This window comes from Protomyctophum bolini, assembly GCF_963924005.1.
Source record: "Protomyctophum bolini genome assembly, chromosome: 3".
NCBI classification, from domain to species: domain Eukaryota; kingdom Metazoa; phylum Chordata; class Actinopteri; order Myctophiformes; family Myctophidae; genus Protomyctophum; species Protomyctophum bolini.
The window spans coordinates 50986583-51009601 of NC_137864.1; the positions used below are offsets into that span (position 1 = coordinate 50986583).

The 23019-nt window shown below is 43.5% G+C and overlaps 1 protein-coding gene and 1 long non-coding RNA gene across 2 annotated transcripts; both read right to left on the reverse strand.

Annotated features, from left to right (window-relative positions):
• Positions 1–2283: 2283 nt before the first annotated feature.
• LOC308313099 lies at positions 2284–7136 on the reverse strand. Its single transcript, XR_013963844.1, has 6 exons — positions 6810–7136; positions 5877–6062; positions 3929–4024; positions 3669–3752; positions 3390–3507; positions 2284–2942 (listed from the first exon to the last, which is right to left on the reverse strand). It is a non-coding gene; the product is annotated as an uncharacterized lncRNA (long non-coding RNA).
• A 2220-nt stretch (positions 7137–9356) lies between these two features.
• LOC308313094 (cystatin-like protein) lies at positions 9357–19055 on the reverse strand. Its single transcript, XM_080760003.1, has 5 exons — positions 18933–19055; positions 18413–18598; positions 17740–17835; positions 17484–17567; positions 9357–10635 (listed from the first exon to the last, which is right to left on the reverse strand). Exons 2-5 carry the CDS (start codon positions 18593–18595, stop codon positions 10543–10545), a joined length of 456 nt encoding a protein of 151 aa, XP_080616129.1. The 5' UTR covers positions 18596–18598; positions 18933–19055; the 3' UTR covers positions 9357–10542.
• Between the last annotated feature and the right edge of the window lie 3964 nt (positions 19056–23019).

The following is a 23019-nucleotide window of genomic DNA, read 5'->3' on the forward strand; positions in this document are numbered from 1 at the left end:
GCGTGCCATAGTATGCCGTACGATATGGGCTATAGCCCACGGTCAAAAATGATGAGAAACGAGGCTAACTTTTTTTTTCAAAATTTCAAAAAACATGGGCTATAACCCACCGTTTTTTTCATTTTTCATTTTTTTCAAATCCTCAAAAATGATGAAAAACGGCGTGCCATAGTATGCCGTACGATATGGGCTATAGCCCACGGTCCAAAATGATGAGAAACGAGGCTAACTTTTTTTTCCAAAATTTCAAAAAACATGGGCTATAACCCACCGTTTTTTTCATTTTTCATTTTTTTCAAATCCTCAAAAATGATGAAAAACGGCGTGCCATAGTATGCCGTACGATATGGGCTATAGCCCACGGTCCAAAATGATGAGAAACGAGGCTAACTTTTTTTTTCAAAATTTCAAAAAACATGGGCTATAACCCACCGTTTTTTTCATTTTTCATTTTTTTCAAATCCTCAAAAATGATGAAAAACGGCGTGCCATAGTATGCCGTACGATATGGGCTATAGCCCACGGTCCAAAATGATGAGAAACGAGGCTAACTTTTTTTTTCAAAATTTCAAAAAACATGGGCTATAACCCACCGTTTTTTTCATTTTTCATTTTTTTCAAATCCTCAAAAATGATGAAAAACGGCGTGCCATAGTATGCCGTACGATATGGGCTATAGCCCTCGGTCCAAAATGATGAGAAACGAGGCTAACTTTTTTTCCCAAAATTTCAAAAAACATGGGCTATAACCCACCGTTTTTTTTCATTTTTCATTTTTTTCAAATCCTCAAAAATGATGAAAAACGGCGTACCATAGTATGCCGTACGATATGGGCTATAGCCCACGGTCCAAAATGATGAGAAACGAGGCTAACTTTTTTTTTCAAAATTTCAAAAAACATGGGCTATAACCCACCGTTTTTTTCATTTTTCATTTTTTTCAAATCCTCAAAAATGATGAAAAACGGCGTGCCATAGTATGCCGTACGATATGGGCTATAGCCCACGGTCCAAAATGATGAGAAACGAGGCTAACTTTTTTTTTCAAAATTTCAAAAAACATGGGCTATAACCCTCCGTTTTTTTCATTTTTCATTTTTTTCAAATCCTCAAAAATGATGAAAAACGGCGTGCCATAGTATGCCGTACGATATGGGCTATAGCCCACGGTCCAAAATGATGAGAAACGAGGCTAACTTTTTTTTTCAAAATTTCAAAAAACATGGGCTATAACCCACCGTTTTTTTCATTTTTCATTTTTTTCAAATCCTCAAAAATGATGAAAATCGGCATGCCATAGTATGCCGTACGATATGGGCTATAGCCCACGGTCCAAAATGATGAGAAACGAGGCTAACTTTTTTTTCCAAAATTTCAAAAAACATGGGCTATAACCCACCGTTTTTTTCATTTTTCATTTTTTTCAAATCCTCAAAAATGATGAAAAACGGCGTGCCATAGTATGCCGTACGATATGGGCTATAGCCCACGGTCCAAAATGATGAGAAACGAGGCTAACTTTTTTTTTCAAAATTTCAAAAAACATGGGCTATAACCCACCGTTTTTTTCATTTTTCATTTTTTTCAAATCCTCAAAAATGATGAAAAACGGCGTGCCATAGTATGCCGTACGATATGGGCTATAGCCCACGGTCCAAAATGATGAGAAACGAGGCTAACTTTTTTTTCCAAAATTTCAAAAAACATGGGCTATAACCCTCCGTTTTTTTTCATTTTTCATTTTTTTCAAATCCTCAAAAATGATGAAAAACGGCGTGCCATAGTATGCCGTACGATATGGGCTATAGCCCACGGTCCAAAATGATGAGAAACGAGGCTAACTTTTTTTTTCAAAATTTCAAAAAACATGGGCTATAACCTGGGTGGATATAAAACCTGAAACCAACTTCACCGCGGTTTACTGGCCTGGTGTTTCCGGTTTCCCGTTTTTGGCTGGGGACCCAAAAACCCAAAATGATTTGGCGACGTCGCGACCCACGGGTTGAGAACGCCTGCATTAGAATATGGAACAATAATTCTGCTACAATGAATATGAATGAAGTCTTTGAACTGCTCTTGTTGAGCTGTTGCCAAATGTTGGCTGAGGGCCAAATCATACGTGATTCATGGTGTTTGTGTGAAACGTGGAAGTCAAATGGGATGTTTTGTGTTTTAGACCTAATGCTCCCAGCGTCCCCAAACATGTTTGTAAGTATTTGCTCTTCATGTGTTGTCTTAACAATATATCTTTCTTTAATTTGGTATGTTGTAAAAAATGATATTGCTGAATAATTTTAATGTTGCTGTTCCTCTCTGCACCACATGGTGGCAACCTCACCCAAGTTGTTACATAATAGTCATAGTTATCATACTTAATATTTCAATAGCAAGAATTCTGACACAGCTGTAGCATACATATAAATTTCTCATGGCAATTATATATTTACTGGTGAATCTCCCAACTCTATCTGTGCCAACCAGTCTGCCCAAGAACTGAGCTAACCTATGCCACCATTGACCACCCATTCATTTAATTTCATTTTATTTTATTTTAATTCTCTGTTGGACCTATATGAACACGAAATGTATCGAAAGAAAATGTCTGGATTCATGGAAAAAATAAACTGAATTGATAACATATTTTGTTATGTAGATATCAACAGATAAATAAAGCTTGTTCTCCATGTGTACCCTTGTCTGAAAACGACTATTAGCGTGAGACACATTTGAATGTTTCAAACACCTCTAGTCTAGGTTCTACTATAGCGACATATTCATGCTATATAACAAATTAAACCTGAGGTTGTCGAGTGTAATTGTAAAAAGAAAAAGATAAAAAAAGAAAAATTGCATTATCAAAATATGGGCCTGTACAATGCAGCATGCGTGTAAACATACTGCTGTACTTGGTGGCCTCAAACCGTCTTTGGCTGCTGAGAACTCTGAAATGGCACATGGTAGAAGATTATTATGATGTTTGGCTGGAAGTGGACATTCTATGCTGTATTTGGATATACATTATGTTCACATAGCAATAGCAGTACAATGTCTAGGGCTGGGATAAAAATTATAATATAAAGAAAATGAGTCACTTCACTCCTTTATTTTTCATCTCGAGCCTTAACAAAATGCATCTCAAAAGATCTGTCAGAGTTCGATAATAATGGACTGTAAAGTACTGTGTAAAGTACTGTGTAAAGTACTGTGTAAAGTACTGTGTAAAGTAGTGTAAAGTACTGTGAAACTGTCCTCTAACCACATGCTTCACGAAGACACGAAAAGAAGAAAAACAAAATGTATTCATTTCCAAACATAAAATATTCGCAATGTCACAGTTATCTGAATCACTGGATGTCGTACACGTTATTGCGAACGCAGTGAGCACTTACTATGAGACCTAGCAGATCATGTCTGTCTGTCTGTGTGTGTGTCTGTCTGTCTGTCTGCGTGGTTCATGGGGTTGAAGCGTGGCAACTGGATACAGCCCTGGTCCCAAGTCGCAAAACGCTGGAAGACAAATAATGTGTTAAGACACTTTTCAGTGCATTGTTAGCAGAATTAACATGTCTTATAGGCCTAGTTCACAACACGTACCAAACACCAATCAAGCAAATGTTTGGTCGTTTTTTCAGACAGACAGACAGGCAGTAGAAACATGAGATATTTACCGCGTTCTGGTATCTTATATTAACACAGTCGATGAACGTTGGCTGTCTTCCAGCCGGCCCACACACACGACATGCAACCTCGAGCTGACAGACAGACAGACAGACAGACAGACAGACAGACAGACAGACAGACAGACAGACAGACAGACAGACAGACAGACAGACAGACAGACCCGTATTAATGTTGTGAAAAGGAATACACATGTTTAAAGGACAACTCCACCCATTTAGTTGCATATAGTGAATGTAAAGTGACCAACCCGTTTGAATGGACATTCAGGGCGATGTCTGTGCTGGGTCCGTTTGTTGCATTTGGTGTTCTTTAAACGCACATCAATATTCACCCAGGACCTGGTCTGCAAGTCAACACAACTCCATTAAATGAAATGAAATTAAATGAAAGTAGATTTGTGCACATGTGTGTGTGTGTGTGTGTGTGTGTGTGTGCGTGCACATGTGTGCATGCGTGTGTGCACATGTGTGCGTGCGTGCGTGTGTCACGTCACGTGCGTGTGTCACGTCTTCGACATACTAACGATATGTTTTAGTGTTGGGAGGATTAAAGGTAATGCTCCCGTGTATACATGTATGTAATCTGTGTATACATGTACAGTATGTAATCTGGCACCACTGCCGTATCAGGCACAATTTGCTGCGACGGTGCATAGCATACGCATCAAAAGTGGCGGGTTGGCTGGGACGTGCGTACGGCGCAAAGTAACCACAGTATACCGCTAATCAACTTACAAATTACATTATACATATATACATAGTATATGTATAACTAGCTCTCAATGATGACGTAAGAAATATGTGGATTAAAGGACCCAATGCCAGAGTGTAATTGGTTTTCGATGGTGACGTAATGACGATATGTTTTAGTGTTGGGAGGATTAAAGGTAATGCTCCTGTGTATACATGTATGTAATCTGGCACCACTGCCGTATCAGGCACAATTTGCTGGGACGGTGCATACGCATCAAAAGTGGCAGTTTATAACGGTCGAAAGTACTTGCTCGCTCTGCTTGCGCACTAGTTGGCCATTTATGGCCTACTAGTGTGCAACAAGCAAGTATGCACTCGACAGAGTGCAGTTCTAGTTATAACTGTGTCTACTAACACAGTTTGATATGTGTCTTGTAATATGAATGATCAAAAACGAGAGACTGAAAAGTGCTAGACTCATTCAAATGGCTACATTTCAGGACTCGGGCAATCAATGAATACAGTTGCAACCACTATATTAATGGCAAGTATTTCATACAGCTTAAGTTAAAAAAATCAGAACTATCCCTTTAAAGTCCGGAATTAAAATTGTACTTGAGTACTTGAGTAAAAGTACAAAAGGATTGGTATAGAAATGTACTTAAAGTAGTAAACAGTAGAAAGTACTCACAATGCAGAATGTCCCATTTCAAGTTTTCGAATCTTTTAACGTCTTTTTGAAAACAGCAGATCTACAAGCTCACAATGTGTCATGTCGGCAACGCATTGTGAGCTTGTAGATCGGTTATTTTCAAATGGCGGAAAGGATATATGGCCTGAAGAGGGGAATTCATGTTTTGTAATAATAATCAAAATCTACAAAGTCACTAACTAAAGTTTTCAAATAACTAGAAATTGGAAATACTCAAGTACAAATACATCAAAGTTGTACTTATGTTTGTACTTAGTTACTTTAAATACTTATGTTTGTACTTAGTTACTTTAAATCACTGCCCTTCTATGGTCTGGCGTTTAGTTTTAGTTGACCATGAGACTTTAGTCAACTAAATCTACGGTTGATTTAGTCGACTAAAATGTATCTTAGCAGGCGATGAAAAGTCTGATTTATTCTCAGCTGTGTGCTGAAAATAGCAGAGAGCAGTGACACCAGCACACAGCCAAACATAACATTTGTCTTTTAGTTGTACAGGATCTCCACTAGTTTTTAATTTGACGAAATTGTCAGTATAGTCATATTTATATTAATGATAGCGTTGGTTTTTAACCCATTTAGACCTGAGGATGATTCTACAAATGTCTTCTAAATCATGACAGTTTACTAAAAAAATAAACTATGTTTATATGACTCAGTGGTTCTCAAACTATTTCATGCCAAGGCCAGAATTATATATATATGTATTTGGCCGCGGAACACAATCTCAAATTATGTTGTTCCAGGGACCGCCCAGAAGCAAAGATTTGAGTTGTCGAATCGACACTCACCACTTTAGAAGCATCACCCATCTTGTAGAAGTTGAGATGTCCGTTTGATGAGAGCTCTTGGTTGGCTCTAACCAGAGCCGTGTCCACGTAGCTCTTCAGGCCAGCTGCTGACAGCTGATTGTAGTCCGTCTGTGCTGCCACCTGCAGGCAGGACGCCACGCTCAGGAATAACACCAGCATCATCTTCTACAGGAGAAGATAGTTATTATTATTATTATTATTATTATTCTGCAGCGTGGACGCTGAACAGGAGAAGATAAAACATCAAGGACCCCAACTTAATTGACACTTATCAGACCCCCGTTTGAAGAGTGCCAATTAAGGACCCCCTCCATAAGAGAAGATTTTCATGGCTCTATAGCAGTGAAACCCGTTTAATTCCATGGACCCCCAGTTTGACATGCATTAGTCTACGGATCCCCATTTAATGTCATTTATATCTATGGGACCCCCAATTTATATTGTGAAATCAATATTAATTTAAGTCTGAGAGTGTACAAATGGAACAAATAGGGTCCATTTGGAGTTACAGACTTAAGGGTCCACCTTGGGTTACAGACCATAAGGGTCCATTTGGTTCCAAACTATCATTTAGCTGGGGACCCCCTGGAACTGCTGGACCCCTGGGGGTCCCATGGACCCCACTTCGGAAACCATTAGTTTAGGACTTTAGGCGGTTAACTGAAATTAAAATTAAATAATGACCAACTGAAACTGTATTGTCCGTTTTCAAAACAAACAAAAATACTAAATAAATTGTCCTTTAGTTTTGTCAGCAATGTATAATTTCTTTAGTTCTTCTTAAAAAACTAAAATAAAACAGCCGTTGAAACTGAATTAAAACTGGCAAACTCGCTGCAAAAACTTAGTTAAAACTTGGAAGTCAAAAGCAATGGAAAATAAAAAAACAAATGAAAGATTAAAAAAAAATACCAATAGCTTCAGAGGGAGGAAATGTGGTGCAGTCTGGTTGAGCAGAATGTGGTGCCGTCTACAGTCTGGCTGAGCAGAATGTGGTGCCGTCTACAGTCTGGTTGAGCAGAATGTGGTGCCGTCTACAGTCTGGTTGAGCAGAATGTGGTGCTGTCTGGTTGAGTTTGTAGAGAAAGTTCTGCTTCGCAAGACTGTCGGTCCTCCTCGGTTATAACTGAACTGACCTGTGCACCCGATTCGACTGTTAACAATAGACAGTAGCAGTGATCACTTAGGATCAGTACGACTGTATGGGCATGCTCTGTGACTGAGAAAATACCTACTGGGAGCTGTGACCACTCCCCGCACACGCGCGCGCGCACACACACACACACACACACACACACACACACACACACACACACACACACACAGCTGCGCCTGGTTTTCACTTTACTTGCATCCACAGTCAGTTCCAAGCCATCTGGCCTGTAGAGGTTAAAGTTCAAAGTTCTTTATTATTAGCGTCCCCGGGGAGGAAATTATAGGTTAACAGCAGATCATAGAGGTTTGAAACGTACATAAACATATATATGGACATAAACATATGGACATAAACATATGGACATAAACATGTGGACATAAACAAAACATGTGGACATAAACAAAACATGTGGACATAAACAAAACATGTGGACATAAACAAAACATATGGACATAAACAAAACATATATGGACATAAATATCAAACCAAAACTCTTTGCTGTTGGTCGCTGCGTGCGCCCTGACTTCCTTGCATCTCCAATAGAAAGCTTGGGGACCAAGACCAACGCAGCCTGCCTTCTATCGTCCACAACTGATTGGTGAATTATAGCTCAAAGCAACTGTTGTCTATTTTTCTGTCGTTATCCTCCATCCATCCATTGCAGAAAACTTAAAAAATGCTTCAAAGGCCAGTTTGTGCATGCCTGGGCTACACAGTTCCATCATTTTCCCTTCAGAATGTTTGCAGCTGTGTTCTTTCCAAACACACCACTTTCCTCCAGAATGCCCTACAGCCATGAATTTGTAAGATGCTGACCAATAGAAGAAAGCCACCAAAGGGAATAACCATATTGTCAAACTCTTGCTGGCGGTGCCACTGAAGCATCTTTGCTTTCCATTTTGGCCCAATGTGGTCATTTTGATCTGGTCCTTTGATTCAGGACAGGTGTGACTGCACACAGAATCAGCCATACAGGTGTGACAACAATGAGTTGCTTTTAGTGGTTAAAGGATCCTAGGGAGCTTTCCCTAAAACTGGACCAAATTGTTTTGTTTACTGCCTGCGGGCAGTAGCCTATAGTCTGAGCTCTTCAGAGAGAGAGCATTGCAGTCAGTCACTTTTGGGCTTTGTAGGGCAGTAGGCAGTAGCTATAAGTCATCACTGATGAGAGATAAAAACTGAATGTTGATGGTTTAGAAACTAATCCGTCATCAAATCAAATCAACCTTTATTCGTATAGCACCTTCACACAGCCAAAGCTGACCAAAGTGCTGAACCGAGTAAAAACAAGACAGTAGAGCATAGCAATATAAAACAATGAAAAGAGACAATAAAACATAAAACAGAGCATGAATAGCACAGAGCAGGAAATCAATATACATGTAAATCAGGTGCAGTTAAAGGCGAGGGAGAACAGATGAGTTTTGAGGAGGGATTTAAAAGCCCCAATAATTGACTCGGCAGATCTAATGTGGAGAGGCAATTTGGTATGTTGTAAAAAATGATATTGCTGAATCATTTTAATGTTGCTGTTCTTCTCTGCACCACATGGTGGCAACCTCACCCAAGTTGTTACATAATAGTCATAGTTATCATACTTAATATTTCAATAGCAAGAATTCTGACACAGCTGTAGCATACATTTCTCATGGCAATTATATATTTACTGGTGAATCTCCCAACTCTATCTGTGCCAACCAGTCTGCCCAAGAACTGAGCTAACCTATGCCACCATTGACCACCCATTCATTTAATTTCATTTTATTTTATTTTAATTCTCTGTTGGACCTATATGAACACGAAATGTATCGAAAGAAAATGTCTGGATTCATGTAAAAAATTAACTGAATTGATAACATATTTTGTTATGTAGATATCAACAGATAAATAAAGCTTGTTCTCCATGTGTACCCTTGTCTGAAAACGACTATTAGCGTGAGACACATTTGAATGTTTCAAACACCTCTAGTCTAGGTTCTACTATAGCGACATATTCATGCTATATAACAAGTTAAACCTGAGGTTGTCAAGTGTAATTGTAAAAAGAAAAAGATAAAAAAAGAAAAATTGCATTATCAAAATATGGGCCTGTACAATGCAGCATGCGTGTAAACATACTGCTGTACTTGGTGGCCTCAAACCGTCTTTGGCTGCTGAGAACTCTGAAATGGCACATGGTAGAAGATTATTATGATGTTTGGCTGGAAGTGGACATTCTATGCTGTATTTGGATATACATTATGTTCACATAGCAATAGCAGTACAATGTCTAGGGCTGGGATAAAAATTATAATATAAAGAAAATGAGTCACTTCACTCCTTTATTTTTCATCTCGAGCCTTAACAAAATGCATCTCAAAAGATCTGTCAGAGTTCGATAATAATGGACTGTAAAGTACTGTGTAAAGTAGTGTAAAGTACTGTGTAAAGTAGTGTAAAGTACTGTGTAAAGTAGTGTAAAGTACTGTGAAACTGTCCTCTAACCACATGCTTCACGAAGACACGAAAAGAAGAAAAACAAAATGTATTCATTTCCAAACATAAAATATTCGCAATGTCACAGTTATCTGAATCACTGGATGTCGTACACGTTATTGCGAACGCAGTGAGCACTTACTATGAGACCTAGCAGATCATGTCTGTCTGTCTGTGTGTGTGTGTGTCTGTCTGTCTGTCTGTGTGTGTCTGTCCCGCTATACGTCCAAATATGGAGTGTGTTGCATCAGCAATCACTCAGCTCCATATATGGGCACAAAAGGGGCCAGGTCCACATATACAGTAACAGCGGGACAGACACACAGACAGACAGACAGACATGATCTGCAGGGTCTCAGCTGCGTTCGCTTCCCGCGTTTGCGAGTCTTACTGGTTATATTTACTGGCTAATATATACTGCACTTTACATATTTACTGGCACCATATTTTAACATGAACTTGAGCGTGGAACGATGCAAGTTTGACACATGTATGCCCCACCCAGTTATTAGGCTATATGGGTCCCATTTATGCCCATACTGTATATGGAGTTCTTCGTCAGGCATGCCCAGAGAACATAAAGCACAGGCCAGCTCCATATATGGAGTCTGGGTAGGGGCCCTGTCCAGACTCCATATATGGAGTCTGGGTAGGGGCCCTGTCCACACTCCATATATGGAGTCTGGACCCTGCCCAAAGCCCAACACAGGGTGGTGAGATGTGTCATGTCAGGACATGCTGTAGGTGTTGGTGAGATGTGTGCAAACGGGTATTTCAGTTTTCTGAAATACAGTGTCAGTGGTTCTCAAACTATTTCATGTCAAGGACCCCCAAAAAATATATGTAATTGGCCGCCGACCCCCGTCTGAAAATATGTTGTTCCAGGCACCCAAAAAACAGAAAAATAATAACAAAGATTAATTAATGGCAATAGCTGCAGTAAAAGTAACAAGTTGAAATCAAAGTGACCTCAGGAAGGCTGTTCTGAACAGGTGGATTTTCAGGGTGCTGTTTTCAGGGAGTGGCCGTCGTCTCTGCCATGTGTATGAGACCAATGATGCATGGCGGCTGCGGCTGGATACAGCCCTGGTCCCAAGTCGCAAAACGCTGGAAGACAAATAATGTGTTAAGACACTTTTCAGTGCATTGTTAGCAGAATTAACATGTCTTATAGGCCTAGTTCACAACACGTACCAAACACCAATCAAGCAAATGTTTCGTCGCTTTTTCAGACAGACAGACAGTAGAAACGAAGAGGTTTCTTTAGAAACCAAGGTTTTGTAAGTAGAGTGAGCGAAATACTTCACTCTATGGGATGTTTCCCTTGCGGAGCAAAGGGCAGAAACTTCAGTCATGAACTCCCACAGCACATATAGCTCCTAAATATGTACTGTGGGTTTAAGAGCGATGACGTAGACGCCCTGCTTCTCGAAGCGTCTAGTCTGCGTCTACGTCATGCGCGCTCATTCGTACACCTTTCTTCTGCCGGGCCAAGACAGAAGGGTGTTTCGAGTGAAGTATTTCGCTCACTCTACTTACAAAACCTTGGTTTCTAAAGAAACCTCTTCGTTTTGTTAAGTATTCGTTCACGAAATACTTCACTCTATGGGACCTTATGAACTCCCGTGTCTTGAATTTAGTCAAGTGTGTTCAGGGCTATATGGTAACCTAAAAGAGGGCTGGAGAACCTCTGGTTGATAGCCCGGTCCCGGTGGAGAATGGTAGTAGCCTCGGGCTGACCTATACATTCCCAGTGTAGATGCTTAATGTAGGCCTGGTATATCCAGGGCATCTAGACTTATGTGATTACACATGGTTTAATGGCCTAATAGGTCCATTATGGAGCGGCAGCTCCCAACACTGTGTGCGCCACAGAGGGCGCTGCCACGTCTAGGTTATAGTATGTGGCAAATGTTGAGGGAGAGGACCAGACCGGTACAGACCTCTTGGATTGGGACTCCCTTGCAGAGTGCCCATGATGCTGCCATGCCTCTTGTGGAGTGAGCTCTCAGCGCTTGTGGGGGCTCCACTCCCTGACTAGTATAAGCCAGGCGGATGGTTTGCACTATCCAATTGGAGATACTGACCGTTGTGACGGGCTTTCCTTTGGTCCTGGTACCCCAGGATACGCTAGAGATAGCGACTTTGGTGACAGGTTTTCCCCTGGTTCTTTCACCCCAGGATATGAACAGTTGATGACCTATCCTGTAGGGGCCTGTCCTGTCCATGTAGGCGCGGAGCGCTCTCACTGGACAAAGGCGGTTCAGCCTCCTGTCCTCTTCCGTGGCGAAGGGGGGAGGGTGGAAAAACTGTAGGTCCACCGGTACGCAGACCGAGAAAGCGTTCTTTGGTAAGAAGGCTGGGTTTGCTTTGATGGTGACCTTGGTTGACCTGTCGTCGAATCACATGCACTCTGGAGTGGTCGAAAGTGCATGTAGATCGCTGACCCTCTTAGCGGTCGTCAGAGCGACTAGGAGGGCTGTCTTAAGAGTAAGAAACTTTAGGTCAGCCGTCTGCAGTGGCTTGAAGGGCTCATTGGTTAGAGCCCTGAGTACTATAGGGACAGATCCCAGGAGGGGACCAGGGGCCTGTTGACCCTACAGTCCCTGCGTACGCCTTTCACAAACTGTCTTACTAGCGGAGAATGACTGGTGGTGAAGTTGCATTACCTGATGAAAAGGTTACATATCATTGTGAAGTCATTGTGAAGTCAAATGCCCATATAATAATGTGGGCATTTGTCACTTTACTCTTGCAAATCGAAGAGGTTTCTTTAGAAACCAAGGTTTTGTAAGTAGAGTGAGCGAAATACTTCACTCTATGATACCGTCTGGTTGTCAATGCCCACGTGGCAAGCCGAGATGGCTGACAGGTGGGTTTTCACTGAGGAGATGCCTAGACCTCTGTCCGGGAACTCCTGCAGGAATGTCAGAATGTCGACTATTGAAGCTTGGAAAGGGATAACCTGGTTAGGTCGTTCTAAGCACCACTGCTCGAACACACTCCAGGCTGTGTCGTAGTGTAACGCTGTTGACTGGGCTCTGGCCCTCTGAATTGTTGCAACAACATTCAGAGGGAGGCCGGTTTCAGTCAGCATTGCCCTCTCATGGGCCAGACCCATAGGTCTAGGTCCTTGGGGAAAGGGTGGAAGATCTCTCCTCTTGCTTGCGTGAGGGGTTCCGCTCGTAGAGGGAGCTGCCATGGTTGTCTGTAGAGGAGGGGAGCTATCGCCCCAGGCTGGTGCTACTAGGAGTAGTGTCAGACCCTGAGTACTCACTCTGTCCAGAGTGTGAAGAATGAGACTCAGTGGAGGGAAGGCGTAGAGAAGGGACCTGGGCCATTGGTGAGCTAGAGCGTCTAGTCCCAATGTTGATGGTCCTCTCATGGCGAAGAAGAGAGGACACTTCGTGTCCTGCTCTGAGGCGAACAGGTCTACCTCGGGTGCTCCGAACCTGCACCAGATCTGGTTCGCTACCTGGGGTTGTATAGTGACCAGTCTGCGTATCGGAGGTCTCCCCTGGACAGCAGGTCCGCCCCTGTGTTTAGAACACCCGGGACGTGGCACGCTGTAATGGACAAGAGACGAGTGTTGCACCACAACGTGCGTTTCTGAGCCAGTTGGTGCAAGCGGGGGAACCTGAGCCCCCCTTGCTTGTTGATGTAGCACATCGTTGTCATGTTGTCTGTCCTGACCAGGACGTGACAACCTTGGACGCGCGGTTCGAAGCTCCTCAGTGCGAGGAACACCGCCATCAGCTCCAGATAATTGATGTGGCAGGACCGTAGTTGTTCTGTCCACAGCCCTCTGGCTGTAGCGCCCTCCAATGTGGCTCCCCAGCCAGACATGCTGGCGTCTGTGGTGACGACTTTCCTGGTCAGAGGTCTGCCCATAGGGACGCCCTCTGAGAGGGCTCGTCTGTCCGCCCACCATTTCAGTGCTAGCACGCATTGTGACGTCACTGTTACCCTCTAGTGGCGACGGTGCATGGGTATGCATAAAGCATTCATCCACCGTTGAAAAGGTTTCACATTTAGCCTGGCTAGGCGGACTATGTGAACCCCTGGGGCCATAAGCCCCGCCCTCCGGAGGCATGCATGAAAAGGAATCGAACGATCCCTCTTGAATGATGCCGTGGACTTTATTATCAACGGTTCATGGGTATGCGTACAGCATTTACCCACCGTTGAAAAGGTCTCATATTCAGCCTGTTTAGGCGGAATATGTGAGCCACTGAGGCTAAAAGCCTCGCCATCCGGAGGCGTGCATGAAGAGTAATCGTGCGATACCTCTTGAATGATGCCTCGGACTGTATTATCGCCTCTATCCCCTCTTGGCTCGGGTGAGTCGTGGGAGAGATTGAGTCTGGCGTTATACCGATGGAGTCTATAGACTTTTCTTTCGGGCTGTTTCGGAGTTAGCACGCTCTTCTCCTGGTTTACTTGAAACCTGAGAGTGGAGGTGGCTGAGCACTCCTGTTGAGTGTTTAGTGGCGCCTCCTGTGGCGAGTCTGCTCACAGGGGCCATTCGTCTAATGTTGCTAGGCGAATGTCCTGTTGTCATAGTGGAGCTTATAGCCATGGCTGTAACCTTCACAGAGACTCTCAGACTCAGGGACAGTCCGAACGTGCGCCAGTCCCCTTCGCGGAGTAAGCTTAGTAGGACTGGCGGTGTCAGCATTTTGGAGCCAAAGTCATCTAAATCGATTCGGGGCTCTGAGGTTTGAATGGGCGAAGCCCGCCCCCTGTCTTTTCACCAGAAAATAGCGGGGAACCCGTTGAGAGACTGGTTGACAGGGACCTCTCTGAGATGGCGTCTTTCTGCAGGAAGGAATTGATTTCCTCCATTAGAATGTGCCTCGCCTCTCCGTCTGCTCTCGAGAAGATGATTCCTTCGAGAGTGGGCGGTTTTATTTAGGCTAATTGGAGCCTTTAGCCCTCTGCTATAGTGCGCATGATCATGGGGAGTTCCCAGTATCTAGCACTGAGCTTGATGACAACAGGGAGCCCCTTTTGTTCCAGGGGATTCTGTCCGTGAGGCTTTGGTGCCCTCTAGCGATTTGAGCGCATGGGGGCAAGTGTTTCTCTTCCTTTAGATGAGAAAATGAGAGATAGTTGCTTTAAACAGTGCTGTCTGTGGCGACTATCTCTGAGGCATTGTGGTGCACTCTAGTGGCCTAGGCGCGTAGAGGCATTACCTGCTAGAGACAAGCGCCGTTATTCTTTCATTGTAGGTGAGAAAATAATTGGGCGTAGAGTACGCGGCCTGTGACAGTATAATACTGTCACAGAGCGTGGTTATTCCCCACGTATGGCCCACGTATGGTCTTCAGGTCGTTTCAAGTCGTATTAGTGTTTTTTGTTTCATTGTATAATTTTATTTTATAAAAAATACAGAGAATACACATTAACAACAAATGCAGAAAAGGGTACAGAGGCTAGTAGCATGCACCATTTTCGGCTTTGAAACGTCTTTTAGAGTCTGTGGTTTGAGGGTGAGGTCCGTGACCACTACCCTCTAACTCGGACCCCTGAAGGGAGGAGAGAAGAGAAGCCCCCGTTCTAGGGAAAGGTTCTGTCTGTGAGGCTCTGGTGCACTCTAGTGGCCTAGGCGTGTAGAGGCATTAGATATCATTGACAGCCCGTTCATTTTTCAATCAATTGAAAAAATAATTGGGCGTGACCTCCCGGGCCTGGGACAGTAAAATACTGTCCCAGAGGCGGGTTATAGTCCCCACAATGGGCTTGTGCCCTTCTTCAGGTCGTCAAGTTTCAAGTTGTTCCTGTGTTTTTGTTTTTGTGTTACTCTTTGAAGTAAAAAACATACACATTGTGACATAATTATGCACATTTTAACAACGTTTGAGGGTTTTGTACAGTGGCAGCACTGCATGTACATTCCCTCTGAAACGTTTGTAGGGCGGAGAGCAGCGGCCAGCGGTCCCGGGGCGTCCTCTGTGTCCGTCGTCCACCCTGAAAGCAGCCTAACTAGAATGCTAAACAAGCTAGGATGGCAGCGACCATCCAACGAGGTTGTTAATCCCGACCTCTTTTAATTGTTAGCTAAACAGCTAAACAAACCTAGCTTCACAATGTACATACCTTGTAATGTTGGGGGAAGCAGTGGGTAGAGTGAGATTTTCGTGTTACTTTTTTATTGAGGTAAAAAACATACACATTTCATTTGTGACATAATCATGCACATTCACCATGTTTGAGGGGTTTGTACAGGGGCAGAAGTGCTTGTACATTCCCACTGAAACGTTTGGCTTGTGGTTCGAGACCACTACTCTCGGGGAGTGGGTTGACCCGTTTCTTTGTTAGCAACGTTAGCTATAAGCTAGTAGAGCCGTGGGTGTTAGGTCCGTTGACTCTACGCAGCGAAAGCTAGTTAGCTCCCCGCTAGCGTGCGCGGCACAGGCCTCTCATGGTTTAGCCGAGCTAGCACGCGGCACCTTATGGGGTGGTACGTGTTAGCTACGGCCAGTGTTGTTGCCGCATCCCGCCACGGCGCACCACTTCTGAGGCTTTTCTTTCTCTCTTCTGGGGTAGAGAAGCCTCTTCGGCGGCGTCTCGCTGCTGCTGCGGTCTCCTTCCCCGGGGAATTTCCGTGGAGAAGGGGACCGCGAGTTAGCTGGCTTCGTGTGAGGGCTAATAGCCGGAACGTGAAGGAAGCTGGAATTAGCTGACTCTGTGAAAAGGCCTACTAGCCGCGAACGTAGAGAAAGCTAATTTACTAGTTGGCTTATTGGCCGCGTAGTTTTAGTTGAAGCTGAACTAGCGAAAACTGGCTTAGAGGCCTAGTCAACACCAGCTAGCTAACGTGAAGGTAGACTAGCGAACAAAGGGCTGTATGGGCCTCGGTGAACACTAGCTAACTTCTGAGGCTTTTCTTTCTCCTTTTCTGGGGTAGAGAGGCCTCTTCAGCGGCGTATCGCTGCTGCTGCTGCGGTCTCCTTCCCCGGGGAATTTCCGTGGAGAAGGGGACCGCGAGTTAGCTGGCTTCGTGTGAGGGCTAATAGCCGGAACGTGAAGGAAGCTGGAATTAGCTGACTCTGTGAAAGGGCCTACTAGCCGCGAACGTAGAGAAAGCTAATTTACTAGTTGGCTTATTGGCCGCGTAGTTTTAGTTGAAGCTGAACTAGCGAAAACTGGCTTACAGGCCTAGTCAACACCAACTAGCTAACGTGAAGGTAGACTAGCGAACAAAGGGCTGTATGGGCCTCGGTGAACACTAGCTAACTTGACGTGGAGTCTCTAAGTGAAAACTAGGCTGGCGAAAACGGTCTTAGGGGCACCGTAAAACACCGCCTAGTTTTAACGCTGAAGGTGCTATGCTAGCGCTGGCTAGTAAACCGAGCGAGCTAGGAAGATAGCACCTTAGTGAGACTCGAGCTATGCTAACTGTAGATAGCTATCAATAGGAAGTTAGTGCCTTGCTAAGCTAATGCTAAGCGGCGCTAGCTGTAAGCTAACGCCAACGGCGCTAGCTGTAGTTGATGTTAGCTTCCTATTCTGAAAAGGGCGGTCTTTTCGAATTGTTTTATTTTAGAACTTAGGTTTTAACCGTTCTAGGAGCTTTGTTTCTGCAGAGTTTCTTTGCGAAGAATTCTGTCTGAAGAAAGTTCAAGTATCAGGGAACCTCACGGTACTCGAGTTGCACTCTTGTCCGATTTTCAAGGTATAAATTGCCCTAAACACTTGACTCTATTAACAGAAGTCTGTCCTTACAGCTCGGCAGAAGAAAGCGAATGAGCGCGCATGACGTAGACGCAGACTAGACGCTTCGAGAAGCAGGGCGTCTACGTCATCGCTCTTAAACCCACAGTACATATTTAGGAGCTATATGTGCTGTGGGAGTTCATGACTGAAGTTTCTGCCCTTTGCTCCGCAAGGGAAACATCCCATAGAGTGAAGTATTTCGTGAACGAATACTTAACAAAACATGAGATATTTACCGCGTTCTGGTATCTTATCTGAACACAGTCGATGAACGTTGGTTGTCTTCCAGCCGGCCCACACACACGACATGTAACCTCGTTCTGACAGACAGACAGACAGACAGACAGAGGGACAGACGGACAGACGGACAGACGGACAGACAGACAGACAGACGGACAGACAGACCCGTATTAATGTTGTGAAAAGGAATACACATGTTTAAAGGACAACTCCACCCATTTAGTTGCATATAGTGAATGTAAAGTGACCAACCCGTTTGAATGGACATTCAGGGCGATGTCTGTGCTGGGTCCGTTTGTTGCATTTGGTGGTCTTTAAACGCACATCAATATTCACCCAGGACCTGGTCTGCAAGACAACAAGTCAACACAACTCCATTAAATGAAATTAAAGGAAATTAAAGTAGATTCGTGTGTGTGCGCAAATTCCTATATGGGATTTGAGGACTCACAGTCCACACACAGGCCAATCAGAGCACTAGTTTGAGCCAGAAAACCCCAGAAGAAAACCTACTGAATGTTAAAAGTTCAGGTGTTTTGGATGCATCAGAAAAATACAATATTTGCCTCTCGAAATTGGAAATACTCAAGTAGTACAAATACATCAAAGTTGTACTTATGTACAGTACTTAGTTACTTTAAATCACTGCCCTTCTATGGCCTGAAATAATTAAGTGTCAGAGCTGAAATCAACATGTAAATATGAAATAAATGCTTAAACATGTAGCTATAGGTGTAATGTTAGAGTCCACAGAAGTGAACCTTTCAAGCCTGTTTTCTCAACTTGCTGTTTCTCTGCCAGACATTACTCTATAAGCCATATCTCCAAAACTGCTGGGTCAAACTGAACAACCAATATGTCAATTTGAAGCTATGACAGTCCCTCAGTCACATTTAGTCACATATATCGACACTCAGTCACTCACCACTTTAGAAGCATCACCCATCTTGTAGAAGTTAAGATGTCCATTTGATGAGAGCTCTTGGTTGGCTCTAACCAGAGCTGTGTCCACGTAGCTCTTCAGGCCAGCTGCTGACAGCTGATTGTAGTCTGTCTGTGCTGCCACCTGCAGGCAGGACGCCACGCTCAGGAATAACACCAGCATCATCTTCTACAGGAGAAGATAGTTATTATTATTATTATTATTCTGCAGCGTGGACGCTGAACAGGAAGGACCCCCAACTTGACACTTATTAGCCCCCGCAGACCCCCGTTTGAAGAGTGCCAATGACCCCCTCCATAAGAGAAGATTTTCACGGCTCTTTAGTTTTGTCAGCAATGTATAATTTATTTAGTTTTTCTTAAAAAAAAAAAAAAAAAGCGCAATACAAACTAAAATAATACAGCCGTTGAAACTAAATTAAAACTGGCAAACTCGCTGCAAAAACTTAGTCAAAACTTGGAAGTCAAAACCAATGGAAAATAAAAACAAATGAAAAGATTACCTTTAGCTTCAGAGGGAGGAGAATGTGGTGCTGTCTGGTTGAGCAGAATGTGGTGCTGTCTACAGTCTGGTTGAGCAGAATGTGGTGCTGTCTAGTTGAGCAGAATGTGGTGCCGTTTACAGTCTGGTTGAGTTTGTAGAGAAAGTTCTGCTTCGCAAGACTGTCGGTCCAGTTATAACTGAACTGACCCTAGCTGTGCACCCGATTCGACTGTTAACAATAGACAGTAGCAGTGATCACTTTATAGGATCAGTACGACTGTTCGACGAGTATGGGCATGCTCTGTGACTGAGAAAATACCTACTGGGAGCTGTGACCACTCCCCGCACGCACGCACGCGCGCACGTACACGTACACACACACACACACACACACACACACACACAGGTAGTCAGAGAGGCAGGTAGTCAGAGAGGCAGGTAGACAGGTAGTCAGAGAGGCAGGTAGACAGGTAGTCAGAGAGGCAGGTAGACAGGTAGTCAGAGAGGCAGGTAGACAGGTAGTCAGAGAGGCAGGTAGACAGAGAGGCAGGCAGACAGGTAGTCAGAGAGGCAGGTAGACAGAGAGGCAGGTAGACAGGTAGTCAGAGAGGCAGGTAGACAGGTAGTCAGAGAGGCAGGTAGACAGGTAGTCAGAGAGGCAGGTAGACAGGTAGTCAGAGAGGCAGGTAGACAGAGAGGCAGGCAGACAGGTAGTCAGAGAGGCAGGTAGACAGGTAGTTTCCAGCCCATAGAGCCCGCCCACTCGACTGAGCGCACTGCTTCTCAAGAGCAGCTCTGAGAGTCTGACTAGTAAGAGAGCATTGCAGTCAGTGAGTTTGCGGTAGTTTCCGCACTTTTGGGCTTTGTAGGGTCAGTATAGGTCATCAGTGATGAGAGATAAAAACTGAATGTTGACGGTTTAGAAACTAATCCATCATATCGGCAACATTCCTTCTGTGGCAGTCACTCCCTCCAATTGCTCCTTGCACTAAGGCCTAAGGTCACCGTGACTGCTTAGTGTTGGGTGGTCATCTATCACAGCTTTCTATTTAATTTAGGTTCTGTGAAACGTTCCCATTATGCCTCACAAATGTTCTCCTTATACTTATTTCATAATAATATACTGAATTGAAAGCACTTTACAATACATCAGAGGCGGAAGGTTCTTAAAACGGCAGTGGGTACATGCAGCCACGCCACGCCCTCCTATGAGACAAAGACTGAGTAGAAAAGAATCATGCCATTTTATCATGATTATTAGTGAGGACCTATTATATGAAGATAGGTTGAAAAGTGGTGAAGTGGTCCTTTAATGTATATGTTTTGTAATAAAAATCTATTTACTGCAATTATATATTTACTGGTGAATCTCCCAACTCTATCTGTGCCAACCAGTCTGCCCAAGAACTGAGCTAACCTATGCCACCATTGACCACCCATTCATTTCATTTAATTTTATTTTCTTTTAATTCTCTGTTGGACCTATATGAACACGAAATGTATCGAAAGAAAATGTCTGGATTCATGGAAAAAATTAACTGAATTGATAACATATTTTGTTATGTAGATATCAACAGATAAATAAAGCTTGTTCTCCATGTGTACCCTTGTCTGAAAACGACTATTAGCGTGAGACACATTTGAATGTTTCAAACACCTCTAGTCTAGGTTCTACTATAGCGACATATTCATGCTATATAACAAGTTAAACCTGAGGTTGTCGAGTGTAATTGTAAAAAGAAAAAAGATTAAAAAATAAATTGCATTATCAAAATATGGGCCTGTACAATGCAGCATGCGTGTAAACATACTGCTGTACTTGGTGGCCTCAAACCGTCTTTGGCTGCTGAGAACTCTGAAATGGCACATGGTAGAAGATTATTATGATGTTTGGCTGGAAGTGGACATTCTATGCTGTATTTGGATATACATTATGTTCACATAGCAATAGCAGTACAATGTCTAGGGCTGGGATAAAAATTATAATATAAAGAAAATGAGTCACTTCACTCCTTTATTTTTCATCTCGAGCCTTAACAAAATGCATCTCAAAAGATCTGTCAGAGTTCGATAATAATGGACTGTAAAGTACTGTGTAAAGTAGTGTAAAGTACTGTGTAAAGTAGTGTAAAGTACTGTGAAACTGTCCTCTAACCACATGCTTCACGAAGACACGAAAAGAAGAAAAAACAAAATGTATTCATTTCCAAACATAAAATATTCGCAATGTCACAGTTATCTGAATCACTGGATGTCGTACACGTTATTGCGAACGCAGTGAGCACTTACTATGAGACCTAGCAGATCATGTCTGTCTGTCTGTGTGTGTGTCTGTCTGTCTGTCTGTCTGTCTGTCTGTCTGTCTGTGTGTGTCTGTCCCGCTATACGTCCAAATATGGAGTGTGTTGCATCAGCAATCACTCAGCTCCATATATGGGCACAAAAGGGGCCAGGTCCACATATACAGTAACAGCGGGACAGACACACAGACAGACAGACAGACATGATCTGCAGGGTCTCAGCTGCGTTCGCTTCCCGCGTTTGCGAGTCTTACTGGTTATATTTACTGGCTAATATATACTGCACTTTACATATTTACTGGCACCATATTTTAACATGAACTTGAGCGTGGAACGATGCAAGTTTGACACATGTATGCCCCACCCAGTTATTAGGCTATATGGGTCCCATTTATGCCCATACTGTATATGGAGTTCTTCGTCAGGCATGCCCAGAGAACATAAAGCACAGGCCAGCTCCATATATGGAGTCTGGGTAGGGGCCCTGTCCACACTCCGCAGTGTCAGTGGTTCTCAAACTATTTCATGTCAAGGACCCCCAAAAAATATATGTAATTGGCCGCCGACCCCGTCTGAAAATATGTTGTTCCAGGCAGAAAAATAATAACAAAGATTAATTAATGGCAATAGCTGCAGTAAAAGTAACAAGTTGAAATCAAAGTGACCTCAGGAAGGCTGTTCTGAACAGGTGGATTTTCAGGGCGCTGTTTTCAGGCCGTCGTCTCTGCCTGGGTCATGATACTAATGATGCGTTGCGGCTGGATACAGCCCTGGTCCCAAGTCGCAAAACGCTGGAAGACAAATAATGTGTTAAGACACTTTTCAGTGCATTGTTAGCAGAATTAACATGTCTTATAGGCCTAGTTCACAACACGTACCAAACACCAATCAAGCAAATGTTTGGTCGTTTTTTCAGACAGACAGACAGGCAGTAGAAACATGAGATATTTACCGCGTTCTGGTATCTTATGTTAACACAGTCGATGAACGTTGGCTGTCTTCCAGCCGGCCCACACACACGACATGCAACCTCGAGCTGACAGACAGACAGACAGACAGACAGACAGACAGACAGACAGACAGACAGACAGACAGACAGACAGACAGACAGACAGACAGACCCGTATTAATGTTGTGAAAAGGAATACACATGTTTAAAGGACAACTCCACCCATTTAGTTGCATATAGTGAATGTAAAGTGACCAACCCGTTTGAATGGACATTCAGGGCGATGTCTGTGCTGGGTCCGTTTGTTGCATTTGGTGTTCTTTAAACGCACATCAATATTCACCCAGGACCTGGTCTGCAAGTCAACACAACTCCATTAAATGAAATGAAATTAAATGAAAGTAGATTTGTGCACATGTGTGTGTGTGTGTGTGTGTGTGTGCGTGCACATGTGTGCATGCGTGTGTGCACATGTGTGCGTGCGTGCGTGTGTCACGTCACGTGCGTGTGTCACGTCATCGACATACTAACGATATGTTTTAGTGTTGGGAGGATTAAAGGTAATGCTCCTGTGTATACATGTATGTAATCTGTGTATACATGTACAGTATGTAATCTGGCACCACTGCCGTATCAGGCACAATTTGCTGCGACGGTGCATAGCATACGCATCAAAAGTGGCGGGTTGGCTGGGACGTGCGTACGGCGCAAAGTAACCACAGTATACCGCTAATCAACTTACAAATTACATTATACATATATACATAGTATATGTATAACTAGCTCTCAATGATGACGTAAGAAATATGTGGATTAAAGGACCCAATGCCAGAGTGTAATTGGTTTTCGATGGTGAC

What these genes read in the sequence shown, in the direction of transcription:
- LOC308313094 (XM_080760003.1), bottom strand. Translation starts at nt 18,595, where the DNA reads ATGATGCTGGTGTTATTCCTGAGCGTGGCGTCCTGCCTGCAGGTGGCA. An exon ending in TGGGTGATGCTTCTAAAGTG is followed by an intron (nt 17,836 to 18,412) that starts GTGAGTGACTGA and finishes GTTGTCTTGCAG; the next exon opens with ACCAGGTCCTGGGTGAATAT. An exon ending in AGATAAGATACCAGAACGCG is followed by an intron (nt 10,636 to 17,483) that starts GTAAATATCTCA and finishes TTTGTCTTCCAG; the next exon opens with CGTTTTGCGACTTGGGACCA.